We start from the raw sequence: 19,828 nt of genomic DNA, 5'->3' as shown, positions 1-19,828 counted from the left end.
TACTTGCTCTCCCAAACTGTTGGTAGTCTTCTTTTATCTCAAACAAGGCAGAGCAGTGGATTTTGTGTTTCCTTTGGCCTAGAAGGTATCTGTGCACATGGCTTTATATATGTGCGTGTGCAAATACATGTACACGGGCTGCACAAAAATGTATTCATACACAGTGACAGGTGGTGCTGGCAGCACCTGTTGCTGGGGTCACTCAACACTCCACTTATAAAACCCTAATTTTAGTTGCTTATAACTTTTGTCAAACTCAAACATTTGGGTTGAAACGTTATGTGCCAGGTGCTTGCCTTAGGCTGATTTGGGGGCTGGGGGGAGGAATTTTTCAGCAAAAATGTTACTGCCAGCTCAGGGAGCAGAGACCAAGGCACTGGCTTGCCCATGCTGAAAAGCAGACTGGTGCTGGCTGAGGTGTTCCAGCAGCTCCCTAGGTTGGAAGCCAAAAGGTGCCAGTGGGGTCCCCCTGCAGCCGGGCACGTCTTTTGCCACCGTTACAGAAATGTGCAGTTTTGGTGAGAACGCATCTCGTTTTGGCTAAGCTATGCGAAAGCACTTGGCAGAAGGTTGTTGACTGCTGCCCACCAGGCTGCCCCTGTCGCATCCCATTCCCAACCAGCAGCGCTGTGCTGGGGGCCCTGTGGATGAGAGATGCCCGTGAAGCAGCCCTGGAGCCCGAGCACGGTGGCTGTACCCGGCGGCATCAGTCCTGAGAGCAGATGCAAGGAGCTCTGCCTGTGTTTGCACTGCATCAGTGAGGAGGAGAGAGAGGCTGGCTGGAGTCCAGGAGAGCTGGAGGTGAAGGAAAGGAGCCATGAGAGGGGCACGAGTGAAGGACACGGGGCTTCAAGCTCTGTTTGAGGAGAAATGCTGAGGAGACAGGGCGGTGTGATAGGGCGGGTGGCCGGAGAAGTGACGGAGCGCAGCGCCTGCCGGTCCGTGGCTGCAGGGTTTCCGAGCCAGCTGAGAAGTCCCACTGATAAAACACATCACAGATCTGCAGCCAGGAGTACAGGAGTACAGCTTTGTACTGCACAGTGACCTCCCCGTTTGAATGTACACACCTGAACCTACTGATAAACACTACGAGCCTGTACGGTTTCACCCGGTGCTGTTTCAGGAGGAAGAGTTGGTCAATTTACTTCTGCTTCACAGAAATATCAATTCTTTCTTTTTTTCTTCTTTTTTTTTTTTCCCCTGTGTTTTCTTAGTTTTTGAGTACTCAGACTGCATTATGTGTGCCTGCAAATCCCTTTGTAAATAATCCAGTTGTTTCTCACTGTATAACCTTACTGTGTGACCGCGCTGGTAGCCCGCAGAACGCGAAATCACACCCGTGTGTTAGTCACAGATACCAAGGTGGTTTGGGGTTTCGTCAAGGTTGAAAAACGTTTGAACAGACTGCTCAGATTATTTTTAAATGCTGTCCTTTCTGGATCGTTGTGGGAATTAGAAACAAACTGCCTGCTGCAAAATATTCTGTTTCAAATTAGTTAGCATTTTCCCATAAAAATCTGAAGAAATGCCACAGAACCTGATCAAAGTTTAATGTCAGAGTTTGTTATTGAACGATGATTTTTTTTTTTATTATAGGTAAAGCCTCAGCCAAGAAACTGACAAAAAAGGTAAGCAAAATGTTCCTTTCGTCTTCAAAAGAACTTGAATTCTTTCTGCTAGTTAACTAAATAGACTTCTCTTTCAAAACCGTTTTTTTTTTATTATTTTCTTGTTTGTGTCTTTCAAGGAGGTGGATGCTGCACTGCTGTATGTTACAAAAGCCAAACCAGGACCGACCTTTTTCAGAGAGCTTGGTGATAAAGGTAACAAGGCACTTTTGATCCTGAAGAATACATCTTGTTTTTTATCTCATCGTATAGTATAAATTGAATGTAGTTTTAAAGACTGTTTCATGGATTTGACTTCATCCCCATCTAGCCAGCAGCTGCATCTTTGGCAAGTCTCAGTTACACACGAAAGGGCAAAGAGACAAGGCTGGGAACTGAAAGCCTTCTGAGGTGCATGCAGGACACATGGAAGAAATCACAAAACCTACTTAGAAAAGAGAAAGGTGCTAAAAGGATGACTTTGGTGCAAAGTGGACTTTTAAGACCTGTTAATAAACTGTTGTTTCATTATATAACTTAAATGCATGGAAAGAAATAATAGAAAGAAAATTTGTATCTGATTATGTAAAGTGGCCTCTGTGGTTCCAAGGGTGGTGGAATTTATTTCTCTCTCTTTGGGATCTCAGTGGCCTTCCACAGAACCAACATGTTTGGGTTTCTTCTCACTCAGCACTTTGACCTTATAGCTGGCTATAAAAGCAAAAAAAAAAAAAAAGAGAGAAATTGAAAGAGAAAACTCTGAGAGCTGGGATATTGTTTGTGTAACAACAGGGAATTAAAGGACATCAAATAAACATCTCATTAGCAAAAATTAATTGAAGGGGCGAAAAACAAACAAGAGGATCAAGGAAACCAAATAAATGAGTAATTAACCATTTCATCGGTAACAAAGACTGAAATTCCCAAACTAATGAGAAAGACTGACAGTGCCTATTCAGAAACTTTGTGTATCGGAGAGGTCAGCCTGCATCCCTTACCCCGTGGATGTCTCTGGAAGAGAAAGCTGCCCTTCCCCTGCTCCTTGGCAGGCACCAGCCACGCTCCCTGCAGGCACAGCAGACCCATGGCCAGCTTGTGCCAGGAGAGCAGCCCTCAGGCTCAGCCTGCAGCCTTTCACCTGCCCTTTGGTCTCAGCGGGGTTGATTTCTTGCATCCTTGTGCAGGTGTGGAGAGTTCTTCAGCTGGGTGCCTTGCTTGCCACAAGCTCAGTCTTTCTGTCAGTGTCATGCAGAGGCTTCAGGCATCCTCTCCGTGGCCATAACTCAGCAGCCCTGTAATCTCTCGGAACAAATGGAACAATTTTTTTCCAATCCTAGGGAAGGCTGTTTCCAGCTGAACATTCACTCCCTGTCTTTGCAAATTATTAATAGCAATCTGCTTTCCCAGGACAGCGTTCAAAGGATTCCCGCTCTTCAATTCTCGGATATTCTTTCACTATCACTGATTTTGTAAAGCTTTTCTCTTTGAAGTTGTTGACACCACAGATCCCCAGCACATTCTGCCTGGGAAAACCAGGAATCCACCAACAGAAAATGAAAATGTAGCAAAGCGACCCAGCCTCCTGTTGTTGCAATACCCACAGCTGACTGCTTGGCAGAAAATGGAGCTGCTGATATGCTTAGGCAGGCATCTTTTCCATCCTGGACCACTGATCTTCTCTTCTATAGGACTTTGGGTCCCTATAGTCTGTCCGTCCAAGGTTTGGCAGGAGTTTGAGATGATGCAGGAACATGCAGTGCAATCATCCCTATGTCTTGACATTGCACAGAATCACAGAGCTGTTAAGGTTGGAAAAGACCACCGAGATCATCCGGTCCAGCCATCTCCCTACCACCACTGTCACCCACTAACCCATGTCCCCAAGCACCAAGTCCAACCTTTCCTTGAACACCCCCAGGGACGGTGACTCCACCACCTCCCTGGGCAACCCGTCCCAGTGCCTGACTGCTCTTTCTGAGAAGAAATGTCTCCTAATTTTAACCTAAATCTCCCCTGGTGCAACATGGAGTTTTTAAAGTTTTTGGTCATGATGCCCCTTTAATAACGTTGACACTTTTGTCTTCGCACACATTATTACTACATTTAAAAAGCTATAAATATTTATATATTAAATACTGCTTTTACAAGTACCAAAATAATGAATCTACACCTGTTCCATGATTTAACTGAGATTATTTTAACTACCATCAAATTGTTATTTAAATACCAAGCAGAGGGAAAGCTGTCATCAGTCCAGTTTGTAAAACATAAAGCTAGGGAATTCTGCCTTCTAGTGGGCAATTTTAAAATTCATGTCATATTTTGTGATATATTTATGATTTATTCAGCAATAAGAATATTGTACTGTTAGCATTTGATATAAAGTTTGAGGGGAGAGATTTCCAGGGAGGCATAGGGGAGTAAAGTAATTTAATGTTAGGAAATTACAATATTTTGCCAATGCTAAGTGCAAGAACTTGGCTGCAAGTGTGCTGAGTCATTCAACAGAATGTGAATCTTTTATCTTTTAAATTTTGCTGGGACATGAATATAATTTTCTGTGCTTTTTTTTGGAAGTTGATCCATTGTGTCTTTTAAGTGTAAAATTTGAGTAACTTTATAATAATTGCTGCACAACAAAAAGAAAATTGCCAAACTAATTTACTTTATGTTTAAGATAAATCAGCCACTCACTACGGGTAGTAAAAGAACAACAGAATAATAAGAAGAATTTTTATGGAAACCAGTCCACAGGTTAAAAAGAAATCATATCTCAAGCAATATTGGTATAATCATTCTGCCAGAAAATGCCAAACATGCTATGGATTTACTTTAAGGCACCAAGACAGGTTTTAAGGAACAATAAAGACATTTTTTACTTATTTTTATTACCTTTACCTTTTTACCTATTTCACTCTAGTGACTTCTCAATTAGTTTAGGATAATATGATGCAGAGTCTATCTCACCCCTGCCATTTCTTGCAAGGCTCTCCTTCCAGCCCTCTGTAATCAGAGTGCAAAGAAGCGTGCCATCAGGCTTCTCCCTTGAGCCAATAAGCAGGGTGTTTTCTTTAAAATGGTCTTTTCTTTATATCCTACCATCTCTGTATAAATTTTGCACATTCTTTCTGCAGAATTTTAGAAGTTATGCTGTTCCCTGTCTGCACATATAGCTAAAAACCTTCAAGCACTCAGCATAATGTATCAGTTATTACTAACTTTTTTCCTCCATCTTTAATAAACATAATCTACCATGTTAATGTCCTTTCAAATGAATTGATGAAGATGTTTTTCTTAGATCACTCCTTTGAGTGTGTCATCTCTTCTTGTATATCCCAACACTGGGCTCTCCATTGCTCTATCAAGTGGAAGCTCCTTGTTTTCACCTTCTGGGTCTTCCAAAAATTGTCCCCATACAGCACATCTCGAGACATCTGAGAGGCAGACTCCCACTTCTACTTGGCCAGTGATCTTTACTTGCTTATTACATTCTCATGCAGGGACCTCTGTGCTTATTGCACTGCTGTCCATGACTGAGAAATATTTTCTGTATCAACTTGAAAAGTTTCTGCCTTTTCTTCCTTTATATTCTTCCTTTAAATATTCTTTTACTGTGACACATACAAAACAAAATTAGGGAGTAGGAATCTTGATCACTCTCCATCCCACTGTTTGCTTGATTTTTTCCCCTCCCCTATTTGCTTCTATCCATTTTTAGTCTCATCTTATACTTGGATGTGTAGGATAAAGAAGAGGGTAGGAGCTCTTTTTCTGATTGTTTGGTTTTGAGTTTGTAGAAAGCCTGGACACTTTGCCTAGAAAAATGATTGCAAGTTTTACAGCAAAGCAATTAATTGATGACCTTGCAATGACCATACTAGTCTATTGACAATGCATTAACTCTGAAAACTGTCAGCAAAACTAAATCTTTCAGACTGTTGTGGTTAGCATCTTAGTATTTCTAAACTCTGGAAGTTAAAACTTTAAGTGTTAAGTCACTGTCTGAGGCCTAACACAAATGTTGTTGGCTCTGTGTAACAATTTATCAGAAGTTAATTGTCTATCAGTGAAGCTTAAATGGATTCTTTAACTATCAATTAGCTGTATATAAATTACAAAATATTGTTTATCTTTACGCAGATAGGCATGTCTGAACTTCATTATTTTCAGCAGCTTCAGCATTATACAATGTTTAGCTCACAAGTTAAAAGTAGCTCAGTTATTTTGAAAAGTGTTTTACAAAAAAAAAAAAAACCTTTACATTTTTTTCTTCAAGCATTGTTGCAGGGCAGATGGTTCAGATTCTGTTGTTTAACCATCCTCGTTCTGCACTCTCTATCTTTAGCTCGTACGCTCTATTTTGACTCTATCACATCTTTGTGTTTGCTCAGGCTTTTCGTCTAAGGCGGTATTTCAAAGGAAAACACTGGAATTTTCCTTCAAAAGGGGGGAAAATACTTTCACCTTGTAGAAAGGACATGTTCCTATTTAAAAAAAAAAAAAAAAATGAAGCCTCCTCTTGGCACGCAGCCCAGCCGTACTATCGGTGCAATCTAGCAGCTTGGCAGCTTTGCGTGTTGCCATGTTCCCCCTGAGAATTAGAGGGAAGCTGTTCTCCGCCCGGCCGAGGCTGCCAAGGGATGGAGTACTTTGATCCGTCAGGGTAATGTTGGAGTAGTTCTCCTCCCAGGTACTAAATGTGACAAAGCACATTTAATTTATTTCCCTTTTATATAAACATTGAATGTTTTCAGTGAGAATCCAGAGATTTAGTGCAGGCCTTTTATTAATACCAAATAAACCTTGCTCTCCCGATTAGACGTGAGCATTGATGAGTCTCTGGATAGGGAATTTTACCTTCAGAGCACTAAAAACAGAAGTAAAAACTTTATTAGATAATAATGTGGCTTACTTTAATAACCTATTTAATATGATGTTAAACTACAGTTTTTGTATTTATGAGATTTGATCTTTCAATTCTTGTTATAAGTATATATATATATGTTGTGCAAGTCATTTTTAACTATTCCTTTTCAGGGTTGATATCTTATGCGGAGTACCTGTTTTTGCTGACCATCCTAACGAGTAAGTATTACATATTTAAAATACATATTCATATATACTCAGCTGCTAACACCTTTCCAGGAACAGCTTCTGATATTTTTTCTCTTCTAATTTTCTACAGTATACCTCTTATAATCTCTTCTAATTTTCTACAGGACTTAAAGAACAATTGTGTATAGTGTGATAAGGCATTAATATAAGTGGATATAACTTTAGTTGATTGCAGCTTAGTTCCATAGTGTCCAAATTGGTCCATGGCATTGTGTCAAAAATCTTGATAAACCCTCACCGTAGGATCAGGAAAGTCCTTCAAGAATTATTGAATAAGGGGAAGTGTTGAATACAGGACCACATAAAGAGGGGAAAGAAGAACAGTGAGGGAAGATAAATAATTTGTCTCCTGGATAGCAATTTCAGTCATTTTGCACAATGAGATGTAAGCATTATAGCTCATACAGTGGTGTAAAAAGCTGTTGCAGTGTCTGAAAGGTTGTTGCCTTGTATTTATATGCTCAGGTACAGATGATATACATAAACAGCAGATTTCTAGAGTGTCCCTTTGTTTGACACTTTAATTCTTCTTTTTTTCATGTTTCTGTTCCTGTTGACTTTATTTTCTTCATGGATTTTATATGTATTTCTTCCCCCTCCTTTACCTCCTTCCTTTTACTCTCACAGACAACTTTTTTTAAAACTTTTTTGCTCGGTATCTTCATTAGTCAGGGTCTCCCATCTCTTGTTTTGGCTAAGAGATGTGAAACTCATGTCTTGTCATGTGTGTAGAGAAGAAAGGTTTGGGCAGCTTCAGTAGAAGTCAGACCTGATTGTGTGGCTTGTTCTTTCAGACAGCTTCATCCAGCTACATAACAGAGAATGAAACAAAAACAAAAACAAAAACAAAAACAAAAAAAAAAAAAAAAAAAAAAAAAAAAAAAAAAAGCTTTCAGTGGAAGCAAACTCGCTTTATCTGAAAACAACAGGCATTTTGTTGCTTGTGTGTGGAACTGATTTTCGATTTTCTAGTTCTCTTCGCCCATACTTACTCTCTTCTGTGCTTGCTACCTTTCTGTGCTGTTCTGGTGAAGTGCAAGTGAAGCTGGAAAATACCAAGATTTGAGATGCAATGCATACAACAAGCATTAGGCAACAAGACCCATAGACTAGCAGTGCTTGAGCCTCATAGCTTCAATGGCCTCAAGGCTTAACCAGTACTGACTGTTCAGTGCTGCATGTGACTTGAGTGTGAGTTATGCCATGTGTTCAAGTGTTGTTTTTTAATCAGAAGTAATAGTAGGGTCTTGACAAATAAAGCTAATTTTAAAAGTACTTGTTGCAAAACAAACCAAAAAAAAAGTTGTTTTTTTTTTTTAAAGACAACCACTTTGTAACTTAAGAAGAATGCTTTGATTAAATTTGCAGAAATAGGTGCCGCAGTTTCTATTTCGTCAAACTTCTGTGGTAGCTGAAAGTAACTTCATGCTGATTTAGTGCCTGAAACAATTAGAAAATTGAAGCAGTACCAGAGCAAGTTGTGCCACTTCTCCAAATAATCAAACACTATTTTTCACAGAGTTTATATAGGAATATATTGAACTGCAAAAATAAAGGCACGTTTCAATAAAGAATGAAAATGAAGTGCAAATGTTGCTGCTTTGGTTTCACAGAGGCCTAACCTACTGAGCAGTGTGAAAGCAAATGTCAACAAGTGTTGGTGTCTCCATCTTTGCCTAACAAGCATGCCACGTTATTCAGCCCCCAGCTACACAACCTATCCCACTTTTGCTAGTGAGAATTAATGCAAGATTTCTTAAAGCAGATATTCATACTTAAAATGACTTCTGAATCTGCAACAGAGCAATAGGGAAACCAAAAAATGGTCAGCAGAGTCCTGGCTACAGTATGTTGCTGGCCAGCCCATGCTGCCCATCATATATAAAAGCATTACTTGTAACAACACTGGACCTCCAAATGTAGTTTAGTGGGAGACAAAGGCTTTATTTGCCAACTGTGATCTTCGTTCTCTTTTCTCTGTGCCTTGTATTATTGTCTTTTTTCTTTCAGTGCTGTATTGAATTTCATTTTCAGCAATTGGTTAATGGAATTTTTGGTAAAAGCTCTGCCTGCCGAACGAGCCTAGGAACTGAAACTGTCACCACGGCTAAAAGCTTTGCTTCAATTAGCCAGTCACTGAAGCTGACAGTTTGGTCAAAGCAGGAATGGTTGCAGGGGAAGCACCTAAGTATAACCTGCACTCACAGCTAAGATGAAACTCATGGGCTCAGATTTTGGAATTTTGCCTGATTCTAATTAAATACAAATATATCTGAAGTAGTCTTTGAACTATGCTTATTTTACGAATGCATACCTTTGGGGTTACATCATATCAGATAAGTATGTCATCTCTGAACAGTATAAGCAGCTTTAGGTCCTATATTTTCAGTAACAGCTTTCTTATCTGAAAATTGCAACACAGATGGTATGAATTACTATTAAATACATCAATTACTTTTATTCTCTAAATATGTTATAGGATAGACTCCTCTTGCTTTTGTGCTAGTAACACAAATTTAGAGTGAGGCATTTCCATGGAAAGGAAGCCAGTTTTGATTATTGTGACCCAGTTGCTGGGGAAGGGCTCTGCTATGCAGATTGCAATGGTATTTATAAACTATCCTTACATCACAAGGTTGCTTCACAGAGACCGTTAATTGGCTGCTGAAGATGTAGTTATTTCTAAAATGTAAAAATAGTTCTTTGTTTAACCATCTTGCTATCACTTAAAAAGAACAGGGTATTTCTTTAACTTTTTGCCTTTTCAGAAAGACTCTAAAAAGAAGCAAGACATGAAGCTTTGCAGGATGGAACTGGAAGAATGTACTTCCAAAATAAAATAAAATCTCTGGAGGCATTAGTGTTTGTAGAGATACTGCTTCACTGCCCTCATGAGTCCAACGTTACTCTTGGAAGCATGAATATATGCTGCAGAAGATAACTCCATGGCTTTTGCTTTAATGCCTGTCATGACTGTGTTGTGGAATTAATTCACCTGCTCCAGAAATTGCTGGGATAAGAGCTGGCTACTTCAGTGAGCTGTAAATACATTTCAGCAGCACACTGCTCCTGTGTGGGCTTGCTAATGAGCAAGGTCACCTCGTGTAAGCAAAGTAAGATCAGGAAATTGTGGGAAGGAGTTCAGAAAACACAGTGTTGTTATAGTGCCTGCAAAACGCAGAACTCATTAAGTGTTTGCACTGAAAAGAAACATCCACGCGATGAAGGAAATGCAGGGTAAAGTTTTATAAAATTCCCGAAAAATTCAGCTTGATGGGAGGCATACAAAACATGCTTTTGTCAGAAAAAAAAAGGCCTGAAATAGCAGTTTATTACTTCTCAGTAACATTTGAGCACATTGTTTAGGGAGGATGGAGAAGAGAAGGAAAAACAGGCCTGTGGCTACCACAATGGGAGCGGGAGCTGGGAGAACTTGGAGCACCTCCAAGATCAGTCCATTTTCTAGACTAGTGCAGACAGAAAATAGTGACATAGAGTATCACAGGGAAGAAGTACTGGAGAAATACATTAGATCTGTCACACAATTTGGGAATTATTATTGGTTTCTCAAGTCACTTTCCAGTCATGTCAGCTAAGAAGTAGCTTTAATAAAGAGGGCAGAGCTGGACTTCAGAACTGAGCCAAAATGTATAGAGAATATATGTGATAGACCACAACAGTAGGACGTACAACATACTCACAGTTGTCTGGATCAAATGGACATTTGTGGCAGTATTTAGGCATTGCTGCCATTTGTTGCTTTGCCATTGCATTAATAATCCCTTGAAATGGTAGTAAAAATTATTTTTGGAATGTTTGCTTATATTGAAGGAGGTACATATGGTTGACTGGAAATATGAAGTACATGCATGGCTGTGGCAAATGGAATCTGCAGGCAATATTCCTTTTAGATTAAATATTTATGTACTAGTGTAAATGCGTGTGTGTGTGTACACCATAAAGTTCTTTCACACTTTGTTGCAGAACCCCAGACTGGATTTAAGATCGCTTTTAAAATGTTGGATACAGATGGCAATGAGCAAGTTGAAAAGAAAGAATTCTTTAAGGTATGTATATGTATGTGCATATTGGTTTTAAAGCATTTAAGTATTTGCATAGGTTATATTTGCTAAATGAAGATGCATTAAAATTTTTAAGCCTATTTTTTTATCTAATCTGTGATCACACGTTTACTAAAATACTTTATATGAAAGGAGTACATAGCAAAGCATTGCTGTAGAAATGCTTATCATACATGAATCCGCTTTGAATATTACCTTTAGCTTGTATCTAAACCTTTCTTACTGGGGAGGCACGAGTTATTCTACATCCCTTAATCCTGGAAGCTAATTTAAATAACTAGCCCAAGCCAGGAGCATGTCACGGAGTTGGTGAACAAGGATGCAGCCAGTGGTCTGGTGCCTGAGCTTGCTGCTGGGCCCAGTTTGGCTCAGTCGTGTAGGGGTAGCGTATAGGGTTGGGCAGCATACAGGATTAGACAGAAGCAATGCCAGAGCATTGTGCAAGAACTAAGCAAACTGGCAAAGGCAGTGATAGTTCTCCCAAAAGCAAGTACTGGTTTTAAGGCAACCTGTCCTTAACTTTAAGGCAACTGGCCTTATGGAAATCCAACCAACTTGATTTTGATTGGCAGAAATACTTTTCTCTTTCCAGCAGAACAAGCTATGTTATTTCTTACACTTTTTGTCAGAAGACTAGACTGTGTTCTTCTTTGAACAGTCTAGGAAAGGCACAGTATAAGACATGTTTTCACTCCGCACTGTAATCTCAGTGTGAAGACTGGAAGCTTTCAGTCTTCAGGGTGAAACCTCGTGCAAGTATGGTGGCAATTCTGCAGGTGGGACTTCACTTCTGGTGTTCCACCAGAGCTTCTGGGTGCAGTTTTCACAGAGAGAAAAATGGTGTGTTGTTAATTCACAGAATCACAAATTTGTGTAAAAACAGTTAATATAAGATTGCTGAGATAGACTCCATATAGTTTGCTAGTCAAACTGTAACATGGTACAATTAGTGTCTGCTTTTCCTGTCTTAGTGGTAAAATTCTGACTATTGAATTTAAAACTCCTTTTGATAGTCTACTGGTTGTTAATCTCCTTTTTCCTTTGAAGAATCCTAGAGTAGCTGCAGGAAAACACTGAGGAAACGTACTTTAATCAGTTAACCTGTCACTTTAAATAATAGTTATATTGATAAAAAATACAATAAATAATGGCAAGTGGTGGACAAATTACAGACTTCTGTATTTTGTTCCTGTATTTTTGTACAATGAAACATCATCTCTGTTTCCTGTGAACATTTGAAAGTGCTGGCACTTGAAAATATAATTCCTTCCGTAATTCATACTCTCAGAAAAAAATGTCTAGAAAATCTGCTTAATAAAAATAAAGGGAAAAGTGGAGAGTGTTCAGCATAGAGAAAGTTAACAGAGCAGTACCAATGAAAATACCGGCAATTTCCACAGATTATTTGACAATAATTCTAGGAAACTTAGGTAAGAATTTTGTATTTTTGTTTGTAAAATGTCAATCATGCTTTGAATTGTGTATATCTCAACTCTAATGTGTTAATGAATAACCAAGCACAAGATGTATCATGTGAATCATTCCGGAAAGGGAGAAAGGCAACAAGCAGACTCTAAGCCTAAGTCCTTAATGCTTGAAACACGTGATGGAGATAGATAAGCTGTTCAGAGCTGTGGGGATCAGTCACTGAAGGAATATGAGATGCAGGATTTCCCAGTGGATTCACTGCTCTTTCCTAATATCAAGTGAATGTTCAGGAGCGGAGATCTTGAATGCAATTCCGTGCTTTGAAAGAGAGGGGGTTCTCTTTTCCTCTACAGCCTTTCCACTTCTGTACACATTTTCCTCTTTTCAAGGAGGAGTTTAGGGAAGGGGACAGACTCCTCTCTCCTCTCTATCTCTTTGTGTTCAGGCCAGTCTATTTTTAATTTCTTCTTCATCCATGTTTCAGTGGTAAAAGTCAAAATGCAAGAGACATTGCACCTTATTCCAGTATTAGGGCCCAGAACCACAGTTTGTGTTTTGAGGTGGGCATTTACAAGGATTTTCTGCTTTGCCCTGCAGTTCCAGAATGAAGCAGATTTGGTAAATACTGGGTTTTCACAGACCTTAGTGCCAACCCTGCCAGAGTGCACAAAGTTGTTTCCCAGACCCTTATTATCTGCATCCTTGCAAGGACTGTAGGATACTGGCCAAGGCATTCATATGAGACTTGGCAAGAGGGATTTCCAGATATATGCATCCCTTGAAGTGGAGTCTGACACTAGTGCACATAATAACCCAGGCACCTTCACCTGAGACCTTCCATCAAGGATAAGGCTATCAGAGGTCCAAAAATCCCTATCAAATAAGGAATTTCCCTGACTGTCCTGATGAAAGATTTTTAAGTAAAATTAACAACAGCTCCATACTGTTGGAAATGGAGGTAAGGTAACTCCAATGGTACATAGAGGAGCTATGTGATTCAGATTTAATAGACAGCCTTTAAACAGTAATTCAAAACAGCAGATACCACAAAAAAAAAAAAAAAAAAAAAAAAAAAAAAGCTTGTAGAGGCTTATCTAAGACTGAATGAACAAGCACTGTCCAGCAGTTGTGGTGGTTTGGTATAGACCACCTGTGCAGTGTTATAACATCTACAAGCACTGATCTCTCTTCAACAACTGGTAGATGCAAAGTCACATTTTTTTTGGAGTTGGATATATCCTTTCAGTCAGCTCATCTTCTTCAGAAAATACTACTTCTTTGTAGGCCTTTAGTAGAGAGGCATCCATTATGCATAATAGGCCTCATTCTCTTTGAATTTGCCATTAGTATCTCACTGTGACGAACAGATATAAATATTAAATGCAGATAAATGTTACATGGAGAAGTTCAGTACTACAGGCCATTGCTTGAGGGCAGAATTTGTATCCCTCTGTGAGCAGTTGATGCACTGTGCTGGAAAAAATCTGCAAACTACTGGAAATTCTCATCATTTTTTCCCAAAGTATGGTTTCAAGCAACATAAGGATTTGCAGTCTAAGAAAACAATAAACAAGATCTTCCAGAATATTTGAAAGAAAAATTATACTTCAAGTCTGTGTTCCTTAGTATTCTTTGCAGATCTTCTGAGAGTCCTTTATAAATAAAACCCAACAGGAAAAATCCTATTTTCTCTCATTTGGAAAGTATTACCCACTTTTCATGTAAGAAGAAAATGAAATTTGTCAGAATATGGAGGAGCAGATGTATTTTTATCCAGAGGTCTATATTGCTATTTTGCTATCAAGAAATTCATAATGCACTTACTGTACTGGCCAGTCGTTTTTGTAAGTGATCAAAAATAAAAAGAATTTGGAGAAACTTGGAGAAACTGGTACTGTTGACCTGTCTCATATTTAGAAAAGTCATACTTTTCTAAAAATAATAATAGAAAACTCAAAACTCAAACTGAGGCTATCACAAGAAAGAGAGAAAAAAAGAAAGGAAAAAAAAAAAACCAAAAACAGGTGAATTAGTCAAAATTTGAAGGCCATACAAAAGCCTGTGGCAACAGAAACAGTACAGTTTTTTCTACCCACTACTTACAAGCCCATATTGCTTCTCTAAAAACATAGCCAAAAAGAAAAAAATGAAAAAAATATATATACAAAGCCCTAAGAAGAGATTTGAAAAGCTCACAACATAATGACCATGCTAATTTGATCATGGATTTTTTTCCCAGTTTTAATGGGGAGGAATAGTGAGGAATAGCTCAGAAATGTTTGAGAAACAAGCCAGCAGTGTCAAAAACCCTAGCTTTAAAACCATCTTTCCTAAAGACTCTAAATCCAGAGTACTCAGTGTAAGTCTGTATCTACACCTAACTTTTAATAAGTCCCTTCTTCTTTCATTTTTGCTGTCCTTTTGAGGATTCGTGCAAATGTCTATGAAAGGTAGGTATACCCTATGCTATGATAAATCACTCATTCTTTGGTCGTGTTGTCCTTCCAGGCTAAAATAAAGTCATAAGGAAAGCTTGCAGCCAAGATACAGTTTAGATGCTTTTAATAATCAGCAAATTAATGTATTTCCTATATTACCTGAAAGCTCTACTTCAGACAGTGAAAGTATGTTCTCAAGTGTGAGTCATTTCAGTACTTCTAAAGATTGTATTGGCCAACTCATTCAAAATTCATTTCATTTGTGGGGTGGAGTGGAAACTCAGACCACATTCTGCTTCATTCCAGTTCTGAAAACATGGTTGCTTATTTAATTGAATTATTCTTTTTTGATAATTGTATAGTACCTCATTTGAACAGGCATGTTTTTCTTGTCTAGAAGAACTTGTCCATAGCAGAACTACACAGAAATGTGTAGGAGGACAGCATGAAAATCACAGAATAATTTATATTCCCCAAGTGACCCTTGATTTTGTATCCCTGAGTTTCGAGATCTTACGGAGTGAATACTAAGCTTCTGGTGCAAAAGCATCTCTTCTAAAAACAGAGTAATTGTTGGGTTGCAAGAGAGAGATTCAGATGTGCTGCTTGGCTATTTTAACCACAATAGATCAGACTTTCCTGGGAAAAAGTGTGTTTGTATAGCAAAATATCCTTAAGTATGCAAATACCTTGTCATGACCAAAGAACCTTGCAAAAGCGTTACTGAGTTTATAATTAATAAATGGTGAAATTAATAGAAGTTTCTGAAAAAAAAGAAAGCTCTTGTAAGATCTAATGTGTAATTTTCCTGTGTTTTGTAATGTCTAAACGAATACAGCTGCAGAGAATCATTGGGAAGGAAGATGATTTAAAAACAGCTGGAGATGAAACAGTATTTCAGGTATGAAATAGAGACACATTTTTCTTTACAAAGCTATTGTCATATTCCCTGTGAACTTTTTTATTTTTAGGTAAGTGTTATTGTTTTAATTACATATAAGTTCATGATTTGTCAACTTTACTTTCTAACTGGGAAAGCAAAATGATTTTCATTTCTGAATGTCCTGTTGAAATGTATGCAATTAATATGTTTTACTGCTGTGTAGTCACTCCACTATTTGGTTTCAAAGTAACTCTTCTACTGTTTCAAAGTAACTCTTCCACACTTCAGAAAAAGACAGAAAAACCTTTGAATTGCCACCTAGGAAAAGATGACTTTGCAAATAAAAATTGATGCCTTAAACTTACCTAAATGCTGCTAATGCAGTAATATCACCTTGATTTGAGTTGGTTTGAAATGTAGTTGGTCTCATTAAGATGACAAAGGCAAGGATCACTTTAGATAGGTCCACTTCCAAAAAAAAATGGCTTAAATCCAGACCAGAAGAAGAACCAATTTTAGAATGCAGTGTTCCAGCCAGGTTAGAAGTTTCACTGGATTTCAGACCATTCGGACATAGCAAATATGTATCGTTAGTCAAAAGAGCAGGTAAATTCCTGATCAATTCTGTCTGTTTTTCCCTTAATCCTGACAGTATAACCTACCTTTTTTCCTGAGTGGAGTCTTTGCCAGCTGCCATCTTTTCTTCAGTCTCTGTTCAGCACAGAGACATACTCTGTTACCTGGATGAGATTGAATGAGACTGAAAACAGAGGGGGAAGTTCACAGCATTCTGAAAACACTTCAGGATAAGCTGATGAACTGGGGCAAAGGAGAGGAAGAGTAGAGATGGATTATCTGCATCTATTGCTATAAGGTGCTGCTTGCATCAGCAGCACTACTTCTTGCTTAAATTGGATGGCGTAGATGAAGTGTTTTTCTCTCCACAGACTTGCTTTCTGTCTTAAACTGAAAATGGATAGTTGGGAATAGGGCAGCAATGGCTAATGTTGGAAGCATTTGATAAGAAAATCATACAGGGATCTGCTTTACAAACCTGTCATGCGTCAGCATTTTTTTACAGAGAGTAGGTCTGGCTTGTGTTTACTTTTTCACCAATCCAGGGAAAAATGGAAGTGACAGTATTGGTAACACCTTTAATATTTACTAGGCATAAACAAAAATTGTTTCTGTTCCATGAAGGTATTGGTCAATATGCATGCAGAGTTCAGCTGAAAATTATTTAAATGAGTATCAACCTTCTTTTTTGAATCATTTCATCAGTCACAAGGTTAAAATAGCTAGCTTTAATAGGGTTGTCTACTTCTCAAAGCCAATTTCAATTGAGATTTAACTGCCATGACAGTGAAGGATCTTTATTCTGCATGAATGCACAGCTATAGTATAAAACGTCTAGAGAAACTTTGATACTGTTGGACAGACTTAGCTATAAACACGTGAGCTTAGTGGGGGCTAATTAAATACCTGAGCCTGACTGTCTATTTAGTCATGCTTCAAATTTTATTTTAAGAATTCTCCATTGAAAAACATCCATTGAATGTATGTTTCTTAGCAAATTGTAAGTGGACTTTTAGCCTATTCAAAAGATGGATTAAATATATTTGCATAGTACAGCTATCTTGACTAACTATTCTGTTACAATTTTTCTTTTGATTTTTCTATCCTGTCTTTTGTCTCTCATAACATAATGTGCTTATAAGCTGTGAATGTGACTATACTAGCAGAAATTTATTTACTAAAAGGGTTGTGCAGCATTGCCCAGGGAAGTGGTTGAGTCACCATTCCTGGAATTTTTCAAGAAACATGTAGATTTAGAACTTAGTAGCATGATTTAGTGATGAACTTTAGTACTAGGTTAAAGGTTGATCTAGCTTATCTTAGAGGTCTTCTCCAACTGGAAGGATTCTGTGATTATACATATTTACCCTTTATTTCTGAGAATTATGGCAGTCAGTATTACTTTCAAGCAAAGCAGGTAAAGCATAAAAACATGTATTTTAAATTGTCAGTGTTTTTTGAAAGCCGGGATATTTCAACAGAAGTTTGGTGTTTCAGATAATTCTTTATTTCCATACTTTCACAATTTGCATACAGGTTTGCTACTATTTGAAATCAATTCCAGGATCTGATACCAGATGGAAAAAAAATGTTACTGATTTATGAAAATCAGATTTAAATTGTGGTCTACAGCTTCATTTAACCACCAGATATACATATCAGGTATTTTCTCTGTCCACCATGTAGGCAAAGGTCCCAGTCAGTCATTTACTGTTTAGAGATACCACTCGATACTCATAGTGTGTTAGGAAAAGAAAAAGCAGCTGTGCTCTTAGGTCCTTGCATCTCTGTTTCCTTTACTGAGAATTTGAATACAACTCTAAAATTCAGAATTTTACCAGTTATGAATGGCCCTTGACTGGAATTGCAGTGGACTTGGTTATCTAAATAAGCACATTTCAGTTGAAGGATTTACTTTTTCCAATGTTAAAATCAATGCTGGAAGAAAAAAAAATCTGCCCAGCCTTAGCCAATCCAGTTGTTCAAGAATCTGCTTGTTGACTTTTGCAGGGCATGCAAACTGATTTGTTCGTAGCATAGGCATGCACATGGTGAAGGAAAGATGCTGGTACACTTACAGAACCATCAGTCTGGTGATCAGTAGGCTGGAGAAGTCAACAGGGGCAGTGACTGTCTTACCTGGCCCATCTTCCCCATAGGCCAAAGGCACTGCTGCATCTCACTTCTTAGCGCAACCATTCTCTTTCATGTAAGACATCCAGCTGAGCATCTGACCTTGCTTCTTGAAATGGGAGAGGAATATTGCAGAGTGTTATAGGGAAGCACATGAGCTAGAAGAGTTTGGTATATTTTGAAAAACATGTTGTACAGTTAAAGGCACTAGTTGCTTCTTTGTGTTGGTGCCCAGAGTTCCTTGAAAACTAAGTTCTAATTGTGTTACGTGCGTTAACATTCTGGTAGGGAAAACAGTGCTAATGTTTGCAGATATCTGCTATACAGCCCAGTGGTCTGGAAGAGGGACTGTGCTCTTGGGCCCTTCAATTTAGATTAATGAGTTATCAAGCAGTTTCAATACCTCTAATTTAATATGCTTTGTGTAATGGCTAAACTTAGAAATTAATTTTAGCTATTGTTAGAAAAGGAATGGCAATACAGAGTCTTCTATAGTTCTTAAAATTGAATTACCTGCATTGTTGAATTCCCAAATGATTAAATGCATGCTTCTGAATTCCAGCGTGAACACATTTTTATACAAAGTATCTCATTTCCATACATTTTTTTAAACATTTAACTAGTACTTAGGGACACAGCTATTAATCTCTTTTAAATGGTATGATTTTAGACCCACAAATGGATATTTTCCTATATATTGTGTATCACTTGTTTTAGCCTGTCTACTTCTCTTTTTTTTCCCCCTTTTTTTTTAGTCCTAAGAGAGCTGAATGACATTAGTCATTCACACATTTATCACCACTTCTGACCTTCAGGCATTGCAACATTGCAATGCATCTCCTCAGCCCCAGAGACTGAATGGGCCATCATAACTTGTCCATCCACTCCTTAGAATTTCTAATTAATTTAAAGTTTTCTGTCCATAGCTTCAAAGTCTGCAAAGCCCTGGGCTCAGAATAACTAAAGATTGACTAAACCAAAGGGAGGAAGAAGGTGATTAACAGCCATGGTCTTCTAGTGCAGTAATACTCTGTAACAGGGGTACCACATACCTGTGCAGCATATGAAATTTTCCAAGGATGTGGCCCAAGACTAAAATTATTGTCCCTCCCAAAAGAGTGCATCATAAATCTTGCCACCTTTCATTTCTTTTCAATGCACATTTCTTCTTGGACTGCCTTCTCCAACATACACGTACATGTTTTGTATCAGCCAATTAACACCGAATTCTGTTGAACAGCTTCTGGATACATTAAAATGAGGATTGTTGCTCTGATCCTGCATGTTTTAAAGGAACTTGTCCAGGAAGGTAAATCCCATAAAGATCCAAGCAGTACAGCATCAAAATATTCAGCTATTAAAAAGCTGCTGGGTTGCTCACGGGCAAGGAAATTATTTTATTTTTCCACATGATTTGATGACAGTATAGCCTCAAGAGAGATGAATAAACATCCTTTCTGCCATCTTTCTAGACACCTGTTGTGCAAGTACATTACCATGGGACTGGACAGTGAAAGTCTCTCCCACGAGGAATTCATCTGGAAGTCTGCTGTGGTCACAGCAGCA

At 38.4% G+C, this 19,828-nt stretch overlaps 1 protein-coding gene across 3 annotated transcripts in view; it reads left to right on the top strand.

Moving 5' to 3' along the window:
* The window catches only part of MICU2 (mitochondrial calcium uptake 2), a 151,186-nt gene that overhangs the window by 110,171 nt on the left and 21,187 nt on the right, over nt 1-19,828 (top strand). For all 3 annotated transcript variants that reach the window (XM_084503706.1, XM_084503708.1, XM_084503707.1), the window contains 5 exons: nt 1,597-1,628; nt 1,748-1,823; nt 6,645-6,692; nt 10,707-10,789; nt 15,509-15,571. In XM_084503706.1, the coding sequence (XP_084359832.1) occupies nt 1,597-1,628; nt 1,748-1,823; nt 6,645-6,692; nt 10,707-10,789; nt 15,509-15,571 (302 nt within the window). The remainder of the gene's footprint in view (nt 1-1,596; nt 1,629-1,747; nt 1,824-6,644; nt 6,693-10,706; nt 10,790-15,508; nt 15,572-19,828) is intronic.

This window comes from Aythya ferina, assembly GCF_964211825.1.
Source record: "Aythya ferina genome assembly, chromosome: 1".
NCBI classification, from domain to species: domain Eukaryota; kingdom Metazoa; phylum Chordata; class Aves; order Anseriformes; family Anatidae; genus Aythya; species Aythya ferina.
The sequence above is the reverse complement of the archived record's forward strand: the minus strand, read 5'-3'. Positions and strand labels throughout refer to the sequence as shown.